We start from the raw sequence: 15,209 nt of genomic DNA on the forward strand, positions 1-15,209 counted from the left end.
ATTAAATATCATTTTAATAGGGAAAGGGGAAGGGGAGGTAGGCCTGTTAGAGAGGAGTAAATGATTTTTAGGAAAGATGAATGGGCCCTTAGAAGAATAGATGGGAGGTATGATAGTTTGTGACAAAGTTTATCTGGGTGTGGTGTTGACTTCTACTTTCCTCTCCTGTGACAAGAGTCAGTCCTCTCTGGTTGACGAAACTCCTGGGGAGGGGATTTATGATGGTTGGGTTCCTTTAGGATGACTTATCGTTAGGCAGATAAAGGGAAAAAAGAAAAAGCCTTTCCCTGCATTTGCTGGTTTTCAAGTGCCTACAGCTCAAAATCATCAATATACCAAAGCGGCATATTTTGGGGTGGCATATTCTGCTACCCTTCAGAGACAAGGGGAGACTCTTAGAAAGATTCAGCAAATCTGTTAACCCCTTGCTAAGTGACAGGCACTATGGATAAAATGGAGAACATGACAGACTTGATCCCTGTCCTCATGCAGGGCAAGTCTACAATTGAGGGAAGACAGCGATAAGAGTAGGGCAAAGATGCAGAAGGAAAAGAAAAGAGTAGAATTCCAAAGGAGTGAGGAATTTCAGTGATAGCTAAATTGAATATAAGTTGTTTAGAAATGAGTTTAAATCCCAGCCATCTGCTCCCACATCAAACACACACTGTACCCCTAATTTCACTCCTCCCCCGCATACATGTATGTCCCAGTAATAATCTGGTGATATATTTTTCATGATTTCCCACTGTTGATAATAAAAAATACACTTGGTTCAAACCAGTGAATTGTGACCCAGATCTAAGTATAAATATAGTGGAAGTCATAAGTTTAGTTAGTGACAGTGTTACTAATTAAGTTATTTGGAATGTTTTTAGCCACATTGGATATTTTTTCTTTTTAAGGTTGTTATGAATGTTGTTTGTAGCAGCATCAATAAGCCAAGTATTCGCATAGTTACTCAATCACACAGATTACTCATCATTGCCTGCTCATAACAGAATCCTAAAATGTTTAAGATTACTGGTGCAAATCAAAATCTCATCATCACTTGTCATTGCTAAATTAAATGACAGGATAATAACATTACATTAAGACCATTTTTCTCTTGATTGAGTACCTTTTTCAGAAGTGAACCTTGTAGATGTATATTTTTTTCATCAGTACTATAAATGCATTTAGAATCCGAGATAAAAATAGAATTGAAAAGGGGAGGAGTGGAGTGGGATGTTTTCGAATTATTGACAAGTCTCTTTTGAATCTCAAATACCCATATTTGACAGTGCATTGCTAGGGAATGGAGTAGTTTAGCTCAATTTATTGAGATTGTTAGAACTACATAACAGAAGTTCACAGGTGGAACTTGGTCTTTATTGACACAATCATGTGTTTTTGACAGCCTGTTGCAAACAGGCTGTTAGTGACCTGTAGGAACTGGCATTTTTCTGTTAGTCTAATATATAAAGATACTGTTTTCAGATAGATCACAGCCTATGTGGGAAATGAGTATAAATTTCTAATCTGCTAAAACAGATTAGGTTCTCAGTTGACTTACTATTGTGAACTTCTCTCTTGACCTTTTTTCCTGTCTAAAGCTAATTAACCTTTTTGGTCACACCTGCCATCTCTCCCCTCTTGCTCTTGCCCATTCTTTGTAGCCAACCAGTCCTCAGCCACTTGAGCCCATCTTCTTCACTTGCCCCTATACCCAGAACTCCTTTTCCATTTTAAAGTCTCCTGTCCTTCAAAGTTTTGTTTCCTCACATCTTCTACTTTTAATGTTACGAAAATCATACCCTGGAACAAAGTTTTTACTTTTTTGCCTCATTTAATACAATCCTCATTAGGCAGTCACATATCAGTAAGAAACCTTAGCTCTTGGAGAAGCTGATGAAGGTATAGACTGAAACAAGATTGGCTATGAGTTCACAATAGTTGAATTTGGGTGATGGGTGCATGGGGGTAGAGGAAGTCAATATTTTCTCTAGTTTTATATGTTTGGAATTTTCTGTAGTAAAATTTTAAAACTAAACTTAGCTCTTTAGAATTCATTTTTTAAAATAGATGCTCTTTTTGATTCAGTACATGAAATGAGTGGTATACAGGATGGACTACGACCAAAACCTGATCCTGCCATCTAAATACCATTCCCACCTGCCCCTCAAGGAAACAAATAACATTCTTTAGTGCCTAGAATTGCAATTTCCCTCTTCTTCTTAGGTCCTGAACATGGTTACCAGAATCCTGGTACACTTCCTGCTTCTTATTAAGGTAACCAAATAAACCCATACAGAACACACATTAACTTGGTCCCATTTATTAAGTCCCACTGTGAATAAAGCTCTGTGCTGGGCATTGGGAAGGGGGAATATGAAGTTACTTCCCTCCAAGAGTTTTCCAGGATGGAAAACAGAGGCACCCATGAACAACCCTGATGCAGTACAGACACTAGGAACTGCCATCTGAAGTAGAGCTGCAGTAGTGCAGCTGTGAGGGGTGGGAGAGAGAGGAATTCTGTCAAGCGGATGCATTCTCGATAGTGATGCAACTACTGATGTTATCTTAGAGGAAAAGGTAATCTTCCCTGCTTCTGCTTGCAGTTCTGACTGCTAAGACTAGAGCTCCATCAGATAACTTTCGCTCTCTCTCCTAAGAACTTAAATTGATTGCAGTTACCAATGTGCTTTTTTTTCCCCCTTGTCTTTTTAAATTATGATAGTCTTACTTCCCGTTTGCCAAAAACTGGAGAAACCATCCATGGACATAAGTTTTTTATTGGCTTTGGAGGGAAAGGTGCCAACCAGTGTGTCCAAGCTGCTAGGCTTGGAGCAAAGACGTGCATGGTGTGCAAGGTAAGTGTAAAGTACAGTGGAGAGGATTCTAGAGGCAAGAATCTGGTTTAAGACTTGAGTTCATTGTTTTTGTTTTTTTTTAACTATCTTAAAGTGAACAATTTAGTGGCATTTAGTACATTTACAGAGTTGTACAACCACCATTTCTATCTAGTTCCAGAACATTTCCATCAGTCCAAAGTAAAACTCCTTACCCATTAAGCAGTTTCTCCCCATTTCCCCCTCCCCTCAGCCCCTGGCAACCACCAATCTTCGTTCTGTCTCTATGGATTTGTCTATTCTGGATATTTCCTATAAATGGAATCATATGATATGTGACATTTTGTGTCTGGCTTCTTTCACTTAGCATAATGTTTTCAAGGTTCATCTACCTTATAGCATGTATCAGTACTTTATTCCTTTTGTGGTTGAATAATATTCCATTGTATATACCACAATTTGTTTATCCATTTATCTGTTGATGGACACTTGGGCTGTTTCTACCTTTTGGCTATTGTGAACAGTGCTGTTATAAACATGCTTGTACATGTACATGTTTGAGTACCTCTTTTTGATTCTTTTGGAAGTTCATTGTTTTTAAAGATTTAAATAGGAGAGAGTAATCTTCCTTGTCCTTTATATTAGTTTCTACCTCACTGAATCCTCTGGGAAGTAGCAGTCCTCAAATAACTTAATACTGCATTCCTTGAATTTAATGAGTGTACAACTGGAGTGTGAGAAGTGAGGAGAATTAGCCTACTCCAATGGGTTTCTGTAGTCCAGCTTCTAAACAACAGCATGAGTCATCTTGTTTTTACAGGTTTCACTGCAGCAACACAGCTTTTGGAAACTTGGTCTAATAACTGGTGATTTACTCATCTCGAAGTTATTTTCTTCTAGTGCTATATCTTGGATCAGAAAGGAATCTGGGCCTTAATAAGGAACTACACATAACTGATCTTTAGGCATAGTTCTATTTTCAGGTATATAAAGAAATGATATGTAAAATACAGTAATCCTATTTCTATCCATCCTACTAAAATTATTCAAAAATAAATCAAAAGTGGCTGCCAAAGGTTCAACTTTTGCATCTTTAATGAAATTTTAAGATGCTAGCATTACTGGTATAACAGGAAAGAAAGTCTATTTATTTATTCTAGGAAAGCTAAACTGGGTCTGCATAACAGAGGATAAGAAAAATACAAGAAATTTAAAAGAATGAGCTCTCTCCTGTGAACTGGCGAGATTTAACCAAAATTTCTCTGAAATGTCATTTCCCATTGCATACAGCACTTTTCTCTCCACAGGAGTCTTTGAATGATGTAGAAATTATATAATCATCACTTTATCTACTAATGAACTGTAGTTCTCTAGTTTATGATTAACATGATATAATTCTCATCTGGCTACTCGGTCAAAAACATCACATGAAGCACAAGATTCAAAGTAAGAAACCCTCATTTCCTAAGGTTGAGTTCTTGATAGATTTAAAATAATCAATTAATCAACAATTATTATTGATTACCTATTATGTGCTAGGAATTATGGGGCTGGGAGAGAGAGCTGATTAAAAGTGTTAGGCCTGACCCATCCTGTACTTGGTTAGCAATGAAGTGTTTGGGGAGTAATCAGATGGTGCTGACTTATGGGGGCTTGGGAACTGGAAAGAAGCTGATATCATTTCCTGGCTGGGAAAACCTAGACAGAGAATTGCTATTGGAAGCAAGGTACCAAAAATGGCTGCCCTGGGGAGAGAGGAATTCCCCAGAGCTGGAGCTGTTAAAGGAGCGATTAGAGAACCCCCTCTTGGAAGCTTTATAAAAGCTATTCACATAGCCATTAAAGTCAAAATTGGATGTCCCCTGGGATCTCATCCAACTTGAAGATTTTGAGATTGGTTTTATTTTATGTCTGTTGAATTTGAGGCAAAGAGAGAAACACAAAATAGAAATATTTGAATTGTGGAATTGAACTGGAGAAATGAATCATGAACCATAGGAGTGGATGTGAGAGGAATAGAAGGCAGAGGGCTGTATTTTGGGAAATGTTCCAGTTAGGAGGTTGATTAAAGCAGAGGTGCTATTTGTTTTATTCTGGTCTGTGTGTGATGGTTCATGTTCACACCTGCACAATTTTGCAAGTTCTTTGTACCTACTGTGCCCCCGATCTAGTCATCTAATGTTTAGCTACACAGTGGAACTTAGCCTGGGTGTCTGTACAGAGGATAAGAAAAGATGGCTGCAGCTAAAAGGGTTACTTTGCTTAAATTACCTGGAACCTTTAGACATGGATTTATTTAAGCTTAAACAAATTGCACAATATTCTTAGACTTCTTAGAAAGAAAAATAAAATATCTTTTATAATAGAAGTTGTTATCCATTTATCATGATATTTCTTTCCATTTTGATGTATATTTTTATTAAGCAAATTAGCCAAACTGCTTTATAGCAGTTTAAAGATGACAAATTCCAAGTAGAAACCAAAATCACAAAATTACTCAAGATAAAAATGAACAGATAGAGCAAAGGAAAAACAGGTAGAAAATTTCCTATAGTTCTCTTAGCAACATTAACTTACCTACTACTGCCCTGCAACAAACTAAAATTCAAGCTCTGATGAAGTAAGACTGTTTGATGGCACATGCAAAACGTCTTATATTGAGCTAAGGAGAAATATTTGTCAAGATGTTGTGACAAGGATTATTAAGCAAGAGTCCATCAAAATGCGTACCATGAAACATGTATAATGAAACACTTCAAGTAGTTAAGAGTTGTATAGTCAATATTCAGCTGAGTCATGGGCCAAAACTGCAGTCCGAGGATAATTGGAGATGATGTTTTGAGATTAAACATCCAGGCAGATATCACAGAAAATGAAAGTCCTGGCAGGCAAAGAGGCTGTAAGGAGACCTTTCATAAGACTTCACCTGGTTTGTTTAAGCCATTGCTCCTTCTCCATTCCATTGAAGCCAAATGTTAAAGGGAAGGAAGTTATTTCTAAACATCAAAAACTGGCTGTTCAGGAGGACCGTGGTAGAATAAAGAGCTCAAGATACAGTGGCCCAAGATGAGCCCAGAGACCCTGCTTCCAGTGGAGGGGGAAGGAAACTATGATAAGGCATGGGCTCAATATGACCTAGATCAGAAATCAGGAAACTGGGAGGACCTTCAAGAGATTACCTGGTTTTTCTTTCTTCAAACATGAGACTATCTAAACTCTCTCATACCAGTAGCCTTCTGTTTTCCTTTCAGAATGGTCAGGTATGAAGTTCTGTGACAGAGGCAGTATGTTAGAGCAGTGCTACTCAAAGTCTGGTCCTCAGGCTGCAAACTGGCACTGGTCTGAACAGTACAGAAATTGAGAGTAAGCAGTTAGAAACAGTTACAGCAATTTGACAGTAATTCTATAGCTGTTGAACATAATAGTAATAATAAATTAGGGCTTGTATTTTGTGTGACTTTTTTGTTTTCATTTAATTGTTGTTGTGTTTTACAAAATTCTTAGTCTACAATGGATTGAAAATGAAGGAAAAAAAACACTGAACCTTCACCACAGATAGCTTGAAAAGCAGTGTATTAGAGTACCCATCATCTTAACCAAAAAAGGTAACTTCTCTGTTAGATTACTATAGGACAACCAATTGATTGTGCATTGAGATTTTAATTTTCAAAGATCAAAAATTACTCCCTGGGCCTTCCCAGGTATTATATAATGAAGTGAAATCTGTCCTTTCCTGAACTCTGTAGAAAGATGACTGCCTAAAACTAGTTGGCTATGTTGACTGGAATGCCTGGCCATGTATCCAAACCCAGGGGCTCCAATGACCCTAACCAAATAAATAAAATATGCCTCATATAGGATTACCACAGACCCACCACCACTCTCCGATAAGCAGGCATGATAATGGTGATTGTAACATTAACTTTGTATATTAAAGGCCATTATTAAGGTAAACACCCATTTATCTAGGATATAACAACCAGCAAGCTTAAACTGGAATTTCATGTATTCTTCCTTCATCTTTTATGATAAAGCCACAAATGACAAGTTAAAAAGTTAATATGAGGGATTTATTAAAAAAAAAAAAAACAACTGCTGGGTTTTGTTATAAGACAACAAATGCAGCTTAGTATTCTAAACCTGCTGTTTATTATGACCCTCAGGCACTGAAAAGTCAAAATGTCTTGAATCACAAAGATTAAATTATTTTCAGCTTAGTTTAGTGTTATATTTTCATGTATTCTAACTTTGAAAATTGGTAACCTGTTTTAATATATGTGATAATCTTTTTAGCAGAATATTCAATTTCATGTGACCTTGGGTAAGCTATCTTGGTCCTCTGTTTTATTTACCTCAAATATATGTTGATGGGTGGAATTACTAGATTTTTTCTGCCGTTCAACGATTCCAAGCAGCCCGTTCCTCAACCATTTTGAAATACAGAACTTTGTTATGATATGCTAACTGAAGTTACCCTCCTCAGCATTAGGTCATAGTTCTGGAGTGTGGAAGCCACTGACTGGCTCTCCCTTAGTGCAAAAGAGAATCTTCCCAGTGATAAGAGCGAAGGAAGCAGCTCAGTACCCTTAGCTGAAAGAAATGCTCTTGCTCCTGATAAACCCAGCCCTTTTGTTTTCCATGATCCTAATACACATCTCTCTACAGCTGCATTGTCCAATACAGTAGCCACTAGCCACATGTGGCTATTTAGATTTAAATGTAATTAAAATAAAATGAATTCCTCAATCACGCTGGCTGTATTTCAAGTGTCTATATTGGGCAGCACAGATATAGAACATTTTATCATTGCAGAAAGTTCCATTTGACAGCACTGCTCTATAATATTCAGGGTAGAGCTGAATCCAGGATTTCCTTAAGAGCATCTAGGGTTTTATGAGTTGCTTAGCTTAAGTATGAGTGGTTGTCCAGAGATGCTGAAGACCTGGCTTCTTTCTCCTGGAACAGGCTCACACAGGCTACCTCACACTACACAGTTTTGTCAGAATCTTTCTGCCCAAAAGTATTTCACTGCTGCAACCAAAAGAGTGTGAGTGCCTTCAAGAGGGCTATTAGAAGCAAAACTTTGGATAGAACCTTTCTGCAGCCACAACTAGAAATCATATGGGTGCCTGCAGTCATGTCTCTTTAAGAATGATAAAGAGGCCCATGGAAAAAGAAGAGGTAACTAAGATGATCAAATACTTATAGAACATCTTTAATGCACAGGGCTTGGGGACAGATAAGTAGATGCTAAGCTCAAGTCTCCCATGAGCTTTTAGGAAGACTAGACCTTAAGGAAGACTGTTTAGCCAAACAATATAAGATGGTATTCAATTAAGTGTTTAATTATATGGTATCCATTAGGAATGCTATATGCCAGGAGTTCTTGAAATGAGAGGATTAACAAGGGCTGGAATAGAGAAGGTGGGCCTTAAGTTGATGCTTGAAAAACAGGTGAGGTTTGATTAGGTAGAGGAGAGAGGAAAGGACTTCTGCGTTCTCATAAGGCAAGGATATAGACATGAATATATTGTACTCACATAGTATTTTAACACAGTCAAAAGATAATATCAAGTTAATAGTGCGTCTACTGACCACTCTGAAAAACAGAGAAATCCAACTATTTTTGCCAAATATGCGTTTTACAAAGATAGAAGCAAAAGAAGCAAGAGGAAGCAAACCTGGGTCATGTCAAAATGAGACTGGAGTCAGCAAACACAAGCCAGGAAAATCTTTCGGACTTTACAATACCTTGATCCCAGAGTTGGACCCTGATACGGCCCTCGTCCCCAGCAGATTCTGCAGGTCACGCTTCTCTGTGCTCCCACTTAGTTGACTTACCAATGTGGTACCAAGCGGGACTGTGCTCTCCCTCTTCATTTCTTCCACAAAGACAAAGCTTTACAGCCACTCTCCCGGCTTTAATCCTACAACCAGTGGTTCTCAACTGGAAGCCGCACAGTGTAATCATCTAGGGAGCTTGTGATGGTCCCACCTGTGAAGGGTCTGATTTAATTGGTCTGGGGTGTGACCTGGGCATCCGGATGTTAATAAGCTCCTCAGGACATACTAATGTGCAGTCAAGGTTGAGAACTGTTGCTTTCCTGCCTGCCAGAGATATCTCACACCAGTCCCACCCTAGAGACTGGCTCAGATGGAACAATTTGTAGCAAAGAATTTTAATTAGCTTGATAGTGGCAGAACTGAAATTAGATTCTACGTTTCCTGACTTCCATATGCGCCATTTTGCTTCGTGGCCAAGATACTTACATTTAAAGCTTTCATATCAATTTGATAGCCAAAGTGTGACCAGAAAAATAGGGAAGCCTCCAAAGATACCTATCAAGGTTCCTTTATAACAGTCCTTATTTCAAGGGGCTTTCATTGGTATCATTCACTGTAACTTTCAACATACTTTTGACTCAGCTCTCAACGGCAGGCAATGAATGACACCTTAGCTTGGGTTCTACTCCTCTGACTTCTGGTTATCAATTTCCAGTTGGTGGGGAAGAGGCTTACATTTGAGTCAGAAGTAAGTAAAGGGCATTGGAAGGTGCTCACTTCTCTCAACCTCTTTTAAAGTAAGTCCAGAAGAATAAATGAATATGTAAGAGGTTTTGAGGGTGAAGAAATAGAGAAGATGGCATTCTTTTAGTATAACATCACACATGTCATCTGTGCCACTCTGTAATTTCTTTCTTTCCTCAGAAAGAAAAAGAGGATCATTTGAAATAGAACTCAGGTCTCTAATGCTTTTTGTCCACATTTTGATATATGATTTAGATCCACTTAAAGCTTACTCCCAAGGCAGAGATACCCTCCCAGTTGGCTATATTATTCTCATGAAAGTAACAGGATATGTGATTACATTGAACAGCATTAGTTACATCAAACCATTAATGGAGATACTGTGTTTTTATTAGAATAATAATAGTAATACAATCTCATTTTTAAAATAATTTGATGCACCCACATGCTTCCTTCCACGATCAAGTGCTCTTCTGTTTGAAAATAGGGAGCAGCAGAAAGAACTGAAGCGTCAGGAAGAACCAGATGGGCAGGAAAGTTGTTTGTAAGATTGAATCCAAGCAGCAGTAGCCCTGCCCCTTCCCCCAAGAGAAGCAGCCTGATGATAAAGATGATGATGATGATGATGATAGCACCAAACCCTTATTTAATCCTTTACAGTTTTAAACATGCTTTCATGCATATTATATATTTTATCCTCACAGCAAACTTGCTGTGACTGTTCAGATAAGGAAACTAAGGCCTAGAGACAGTTAAAGTAGCTTGCCCCAAATCACACAGCTAGTGTGAAGGGGCTTCCATGACACAAATGAAAACATTGTCTTCCTGTTCTTAGGCTTTTTATCACTCCTTTTATGTTGTAATGTATCACTGCCACCTAGATGTAAAGTTAATGGAGCTGGAGTTGACTTCTCTTAATCCTCAGCAGTGTTTTACTTTTCCATTATTTTTCAGTTACCAGATTTTTATTTTTGACAAAGGAATATTAAAGGTAAAAGCAAAGTATTTTGTTCCGTTTCTCACATAGAGTTTAGAAGACCAGGCAGCAGACTTGCCAGGAAATCACTATTAGAATAAACCTGGAACCATAACCATCACAGAGGGATATAGCCAATCAGGTGATTCTCTGAGCAACTGCAGCAAGGCTGCAAAATGCAGTTACCCTGAGCATGAGATCCCTTCCTAATTATGCCTCTGATGCACATGATATTCCATTGGTACTGTAGTTGCCTCTCTGTGTCTTCTCTCTCCAATATTATCAGTTTCTTGAAGGCAAAGCTGCATGTTTTTCGGTTTCCTCCTCCCCTCCTCGTAATCCCTGCACTTCCTGGTGTTTATATTATTACCACCATTTATCACCTGCCCTTGACATTCACCTTAAACAGATTTTGCCTGTATAAAACTGATAGGAAAGGGGAGAGAAGTTTCTTTGCTCTAATTTGCATCAGGCCCCACATGCCTAGGGATGGCCTTTTCTTAATCTCTATAACGTTCTTGTAATGATACTTTCCCAACTATATAACACCTTGATTGCCCATGGGAGAGAGTTAAATAATGTAAAAACAGATGAGAGAACAAAGAATTTGGTTCTGGTACAATCTCTGACCTAAGAAATAGGAGGCTTTGGCACTTACCTGGTAGATAAATGGCCAGCTTCCCATGAAGGAAACCTCTGGTAGATGACCTTCTTCCACCAGGGAACTCTCTCTACAGCAATGCTTTGTAGTGGACGCTTTTCATTGTAGAGATAGAAATTCTGCTAATAAGAAATTATTATATATATTTTAAGTATGGAGATTTCTTAAAAAATTAAAAATAGAAATACCATATGACCCAGTTATTCCACTACTATTTATCCAAAGAACATGAAATCAATAATTCAAAAAGATATGCGCACCCATATGTTCATCGCAGCATTATTCACAATAGCCAAGATGTGGAAGCAACCCAAGTGTCCATCAACAGATGAATGGATAAAGAAGATGTGGTATATATATATATATATATACAATGGACTACTCCTCAGCCATAAAAAAAGACAAAATTGTGCCATTTGCGACAATATGGATGGACCTTGAAGGTATTATACTGAGCAAAATAAGTCAGACAGAGAAAGACAAAAACTGTATGATTTTACTCATATGTGGAAAATAAACATACACATAGATAAGGAGAATAGATTAGTGGTTACCAAAGGAGAATGGGGTGGGGGAGGGCAAAAGGGGTAAAGAGACACATACGTATGGTGACGGATAAAAACTGGACTGTTGGTGGTGAACACGATGCAGTCTATACAGAAACTGAAATATAGCGATGTACACCAGAAATGTACACAATGTTGTAAGCCATGACCCCAATAAAATCATTTTTAAAAAGAAATTATTATATATTTTTTGAGATTGTTGCCTAATCAGCATTTTATCCAGAAGAGGAGCAAAGGAAAAGTGTTCTTTGAGGAAGAAGGTATCAGAAGTGGCATTTAAATCATATGTCAGCAAACTATGGCCCAGGGGTCAAATCTTGCCTACTATGTATTTTTGAAAATAAAGTTTTATTGGAACATAGCCACCTCCATTTGTTTACAGACTTTCTTTGGCTGCTTTCACACTGCAACAGCAGAGTTGTATTGTTGCAAAAGAGACCCTATGGCCCGCAATGTCTAAAAATATTTATCTGGCCTCGTCCAGAAAAAAATTTTTCAACCCCTGATCAGACAATCCAAAAGCTCACCAGAAAGCTCAATATCTTCACTTATTGAGGATCTTGAGGCATGTAAATCTCTAGGTTTCTTTCTATTGATATATTCAGAGAGAGAAAATTTTCTATGGAAGAGCAGACACACCAGGAGTGGCTGAGACCTGACTAGACATAACCCATTGACATAGTACTCACCTGTAGGATAGAAAAGTAGAAGTAGAGTTCGGGAGTGGCAAGCATAAAAGTCTACAGGGCCCAAGCAGGTAACATAAATTGCAGTAGGCAAGGTGGGAGCTGTGGTGAACTAGAGAGCATGTGCTCACCTTTGGGGCAGTTCCAGCTGGGCTGCCTTGCAGGAATGTGGGCCCAGTGTTTCCAGAACCTCTGAATTTTCGGAACCTCCTGGAAATTGTTTGTTTTTGTGAAGTCTCCTAATATTTAAATGGTGACAGCTGATTAAAATTAAAAGTAAAAATAGGAGGGCAACCACATAAAAATTTGCACATGGATGTTTATAGCAGTTTAATTCATAATTGCCAAAACTTGGAGGCATCCAAGATGTCCTTCAGTGGGTGAATGGATAAATAAACTGCAGTCCATTCATACCATGGAATATTATTTGGTGATAAAAAGAAATAAGTGATCAAGCCATGAAAAGACATGAAGGAATCTTAGATGCATATTACTAAGTGAAAGAAGCCAGTCTGAAAAGGATACATACTGTATGATTCCGACTACTATATGACATTGTGGAAAAGACAAAACTATGGAGACAGGAAAAAGATCAGTAGTTGCTAGGGGCTAAGGGGGAGGGAGAGATGAATAGGCAGAGCACAGAGGATTTTTAAGGCACTGAAACTATTCTGTATGATACTATAATGGTGGATACATGTCTACATATACAATTGTCAAAACCCATAGAATATATAACACCAGAGTGAACCCTAATGTAAACAATGGAGTTTGAGTGATAATGATGTGTCAGCATGAGTTCACTGAGTGTAACAAATGTGCCACCTGCATAATGTTGTCTATGAATTGAAGAGGAATGGGTATCCAAAGGAAAAATCAAAGTATCATTACCAGAATGGATGCTAGGATGCAAAAACAACAGAATTCCACTATACCAAGTTACCCAAGTTAGCTAGGGCTCTTTAAATTCCCTCCTCTTTGCCCCCCATGTCAGAGTCAGGGGAGAAGATAATAAGACTCTAAAACACCATGCAAGTCATTACTAAGATGTTTTATAGTGAAGTACAAACAACTGAGATTCTTCATAAATACTGAGGATTGTTGATGGTAGACAGCTCTGTCTCTGGTAATTTCCACATGAACAGATCAAAATGAGAGTGAAGCTATAGAACTTGTGACAGTCATTAAGTGCTTCACATTCTAGGTAGGATATTCCTAAGTGGAACATTAATATATAACAATTCTTTGGGCTGAAATCAAGTCTAGCATCTTACATTAAGAAGATTAATTAGTTAGTGTTTATAAAGTACTGTGCAGATATGCCCTTTTAAAATGCTAAGTATTCCAAAAACTACATTGTAGCATTTTACTAAATGTAAAAGATCTAACGTTCATCATTTGTTTGGTACAGGTTGGCAAAGATTCTTTTGGCAATGATTATATAGAAAACTTAAAACAGAATGGTATTTCTACAGGTAAAATTTCATCTTTTTTTAAGTTAGTTTTTATAACTTTCTTCTGGGATCTGGGTACAAGAAAAGTTGAATATAGAATAGAATTATTAGATCCTCCCCTGGTGGCCAGAGAATTTTTATGCACAGCTTTGTCTAGTCTTGCTTTTTAAATGTCCTTTGGTTAATTCTTTCATGTACATTCCTCCAGATGGGAATATAATGATAGGAGGTTACAAACCTTTGTCTTGTAGAAATGTTTCAAAAGCAGGTGATGAGAGAAAACAGGTGCTGCCTTCACAAAAGATATTTTAAGAAAAATTATCGAATGTTAATAGCTGGAAACGATCTTAGAAACCACTGAGGATCATACCATTATTTCAAAAAGAGAAAACTGAAGGCCAGATTGGTTCTGAATTTGTCCAAGAGCACACAGCTCGTTGGAGCTAGAGCCAGGACTAGACTGCAGGTCTTTGGCTCCAGTTCAAGGCTCTTTGCTGCTGCCAAAGGCTGCCTGATCAACGTTTCCATTTACACGCCAGCCCATAATTCTTGATGAGATGCAAGGCTTATGAGAATGAAGAAAATCAAACAAGTTCATTTTATGGGTTTGACCTTTAATCTTTCATCTCAAGTCTTTCATTTGTTTCACTGAAGAAAAGAAACATGGTGGTCTAGAAAAATGCCTATGTATACAACTATGAATGTTTTGGGGGAATTGGAAGCGAGAGTGGTTTGCTGGGTTGTTACTAATGTAGAAAAAAGGTGCAACTAAGTGTAAAGACTTCTGTTTTCCTCATTGTATAGGTGATGAGTATAAATTAGCACTAATTACTTATTTCTTTTTCATCATTCCAGATGGTTAAAGGTTAAAAAGTTTTTCCAAAGATTAGTGGTGCATTGAAATTGTTAAAATAGATTATGCATGCCAGCCTGTATATATGTGATTGTAATTTCTTTTTTCTTTTAGAATTTACATATCAGACTAAAGATGCTGCAACAGGAGCGGCTTCTATAATTGTCGATAATGAAGGTATGTGTTTCACATATTTGAGTGTCATTTCATAAAACAGACAGTTCATTTCCAGAACTAGAGCAGAAGCGTCAATTTTTACCCTAATCTACGGATCTCTTACTAAATCCACCACTCCAAGGCCTAAAGCATGGTCTTTCCAATCTAAATATAAACGTTTCCCTTTATTTATACTTCCCAGGTTGATCATTCAAATATGAAATTTCCCATCTAAACATATGAAGTGTTATAGTTGCTTGAAAATAATATTTATATCCTGTAACATCCCATTACCCTTCATGTGAACTCAGAATTGACATTTGTCTCTAAAAGCAGTTGTGTTCATCTGTCATTTCGGTTACACTAGGTAAATTAATGTAAATAGATAGGTGCAAAAGAAAGTTGATTAATCGTATTTATAGAATATTTACTGAGCAAATGGCAGCAACTAATTACTCTTATCATCAGTGTTCAGTTTTGTCTGCTCTTTAAACAGCAATG

General features: G+C 37.6%; 1 protein-coding gene across 4 annotated transcripts in view; it reads left to right on the forward strand.

Annotated features, from left to right (window-relative positions):
* Window positions 1-15,209, forward strand: part of RBKS (ribokinase) — a 92,999-nt gene that overhangs the window by 25,332 nt on the left and 52,458 nt on the right. For 3 of the 4 annotated variants that reach the window (XM_014781492.2, XM_087436976.1, XM_004418196.3), the window contains exons 2-4: window positions 2,717-2,849; window positions 13,657-13,720; window positions 14,667-14,729. In XM_014781492.2, coding sequence (XP_014636978.1) covers window positions 2,717-2,849; window positions 13,657-13,720; window positions 14,667-14,729 — 260 coding nt within the window. Of the gene's footprint in view, window positions 1-2,248; window positions 2,269-2,716; window positions 2,850-13,656; window positions 13,721-14,666; window positions 14,730-15,209 lie in introns of those variants that run through there. The other variant, XM_087436977.1, reaches the window with a different exon arrangement.

This window comes from Ceratotherium simum, chromosome 11 (genome assembly GCF_057802395.1).
Source record: "Ceratotherium simum simum isolate JZ-2026a chromosome 11, ASM5780239v1, whole genome shotgun sequence".
NCBI lineage: Eukaryota > Metazoa > Chordata > Mammalia > Perissodactyla > Rhinocerotidae > Ceratotherium > Ceratotherium simum.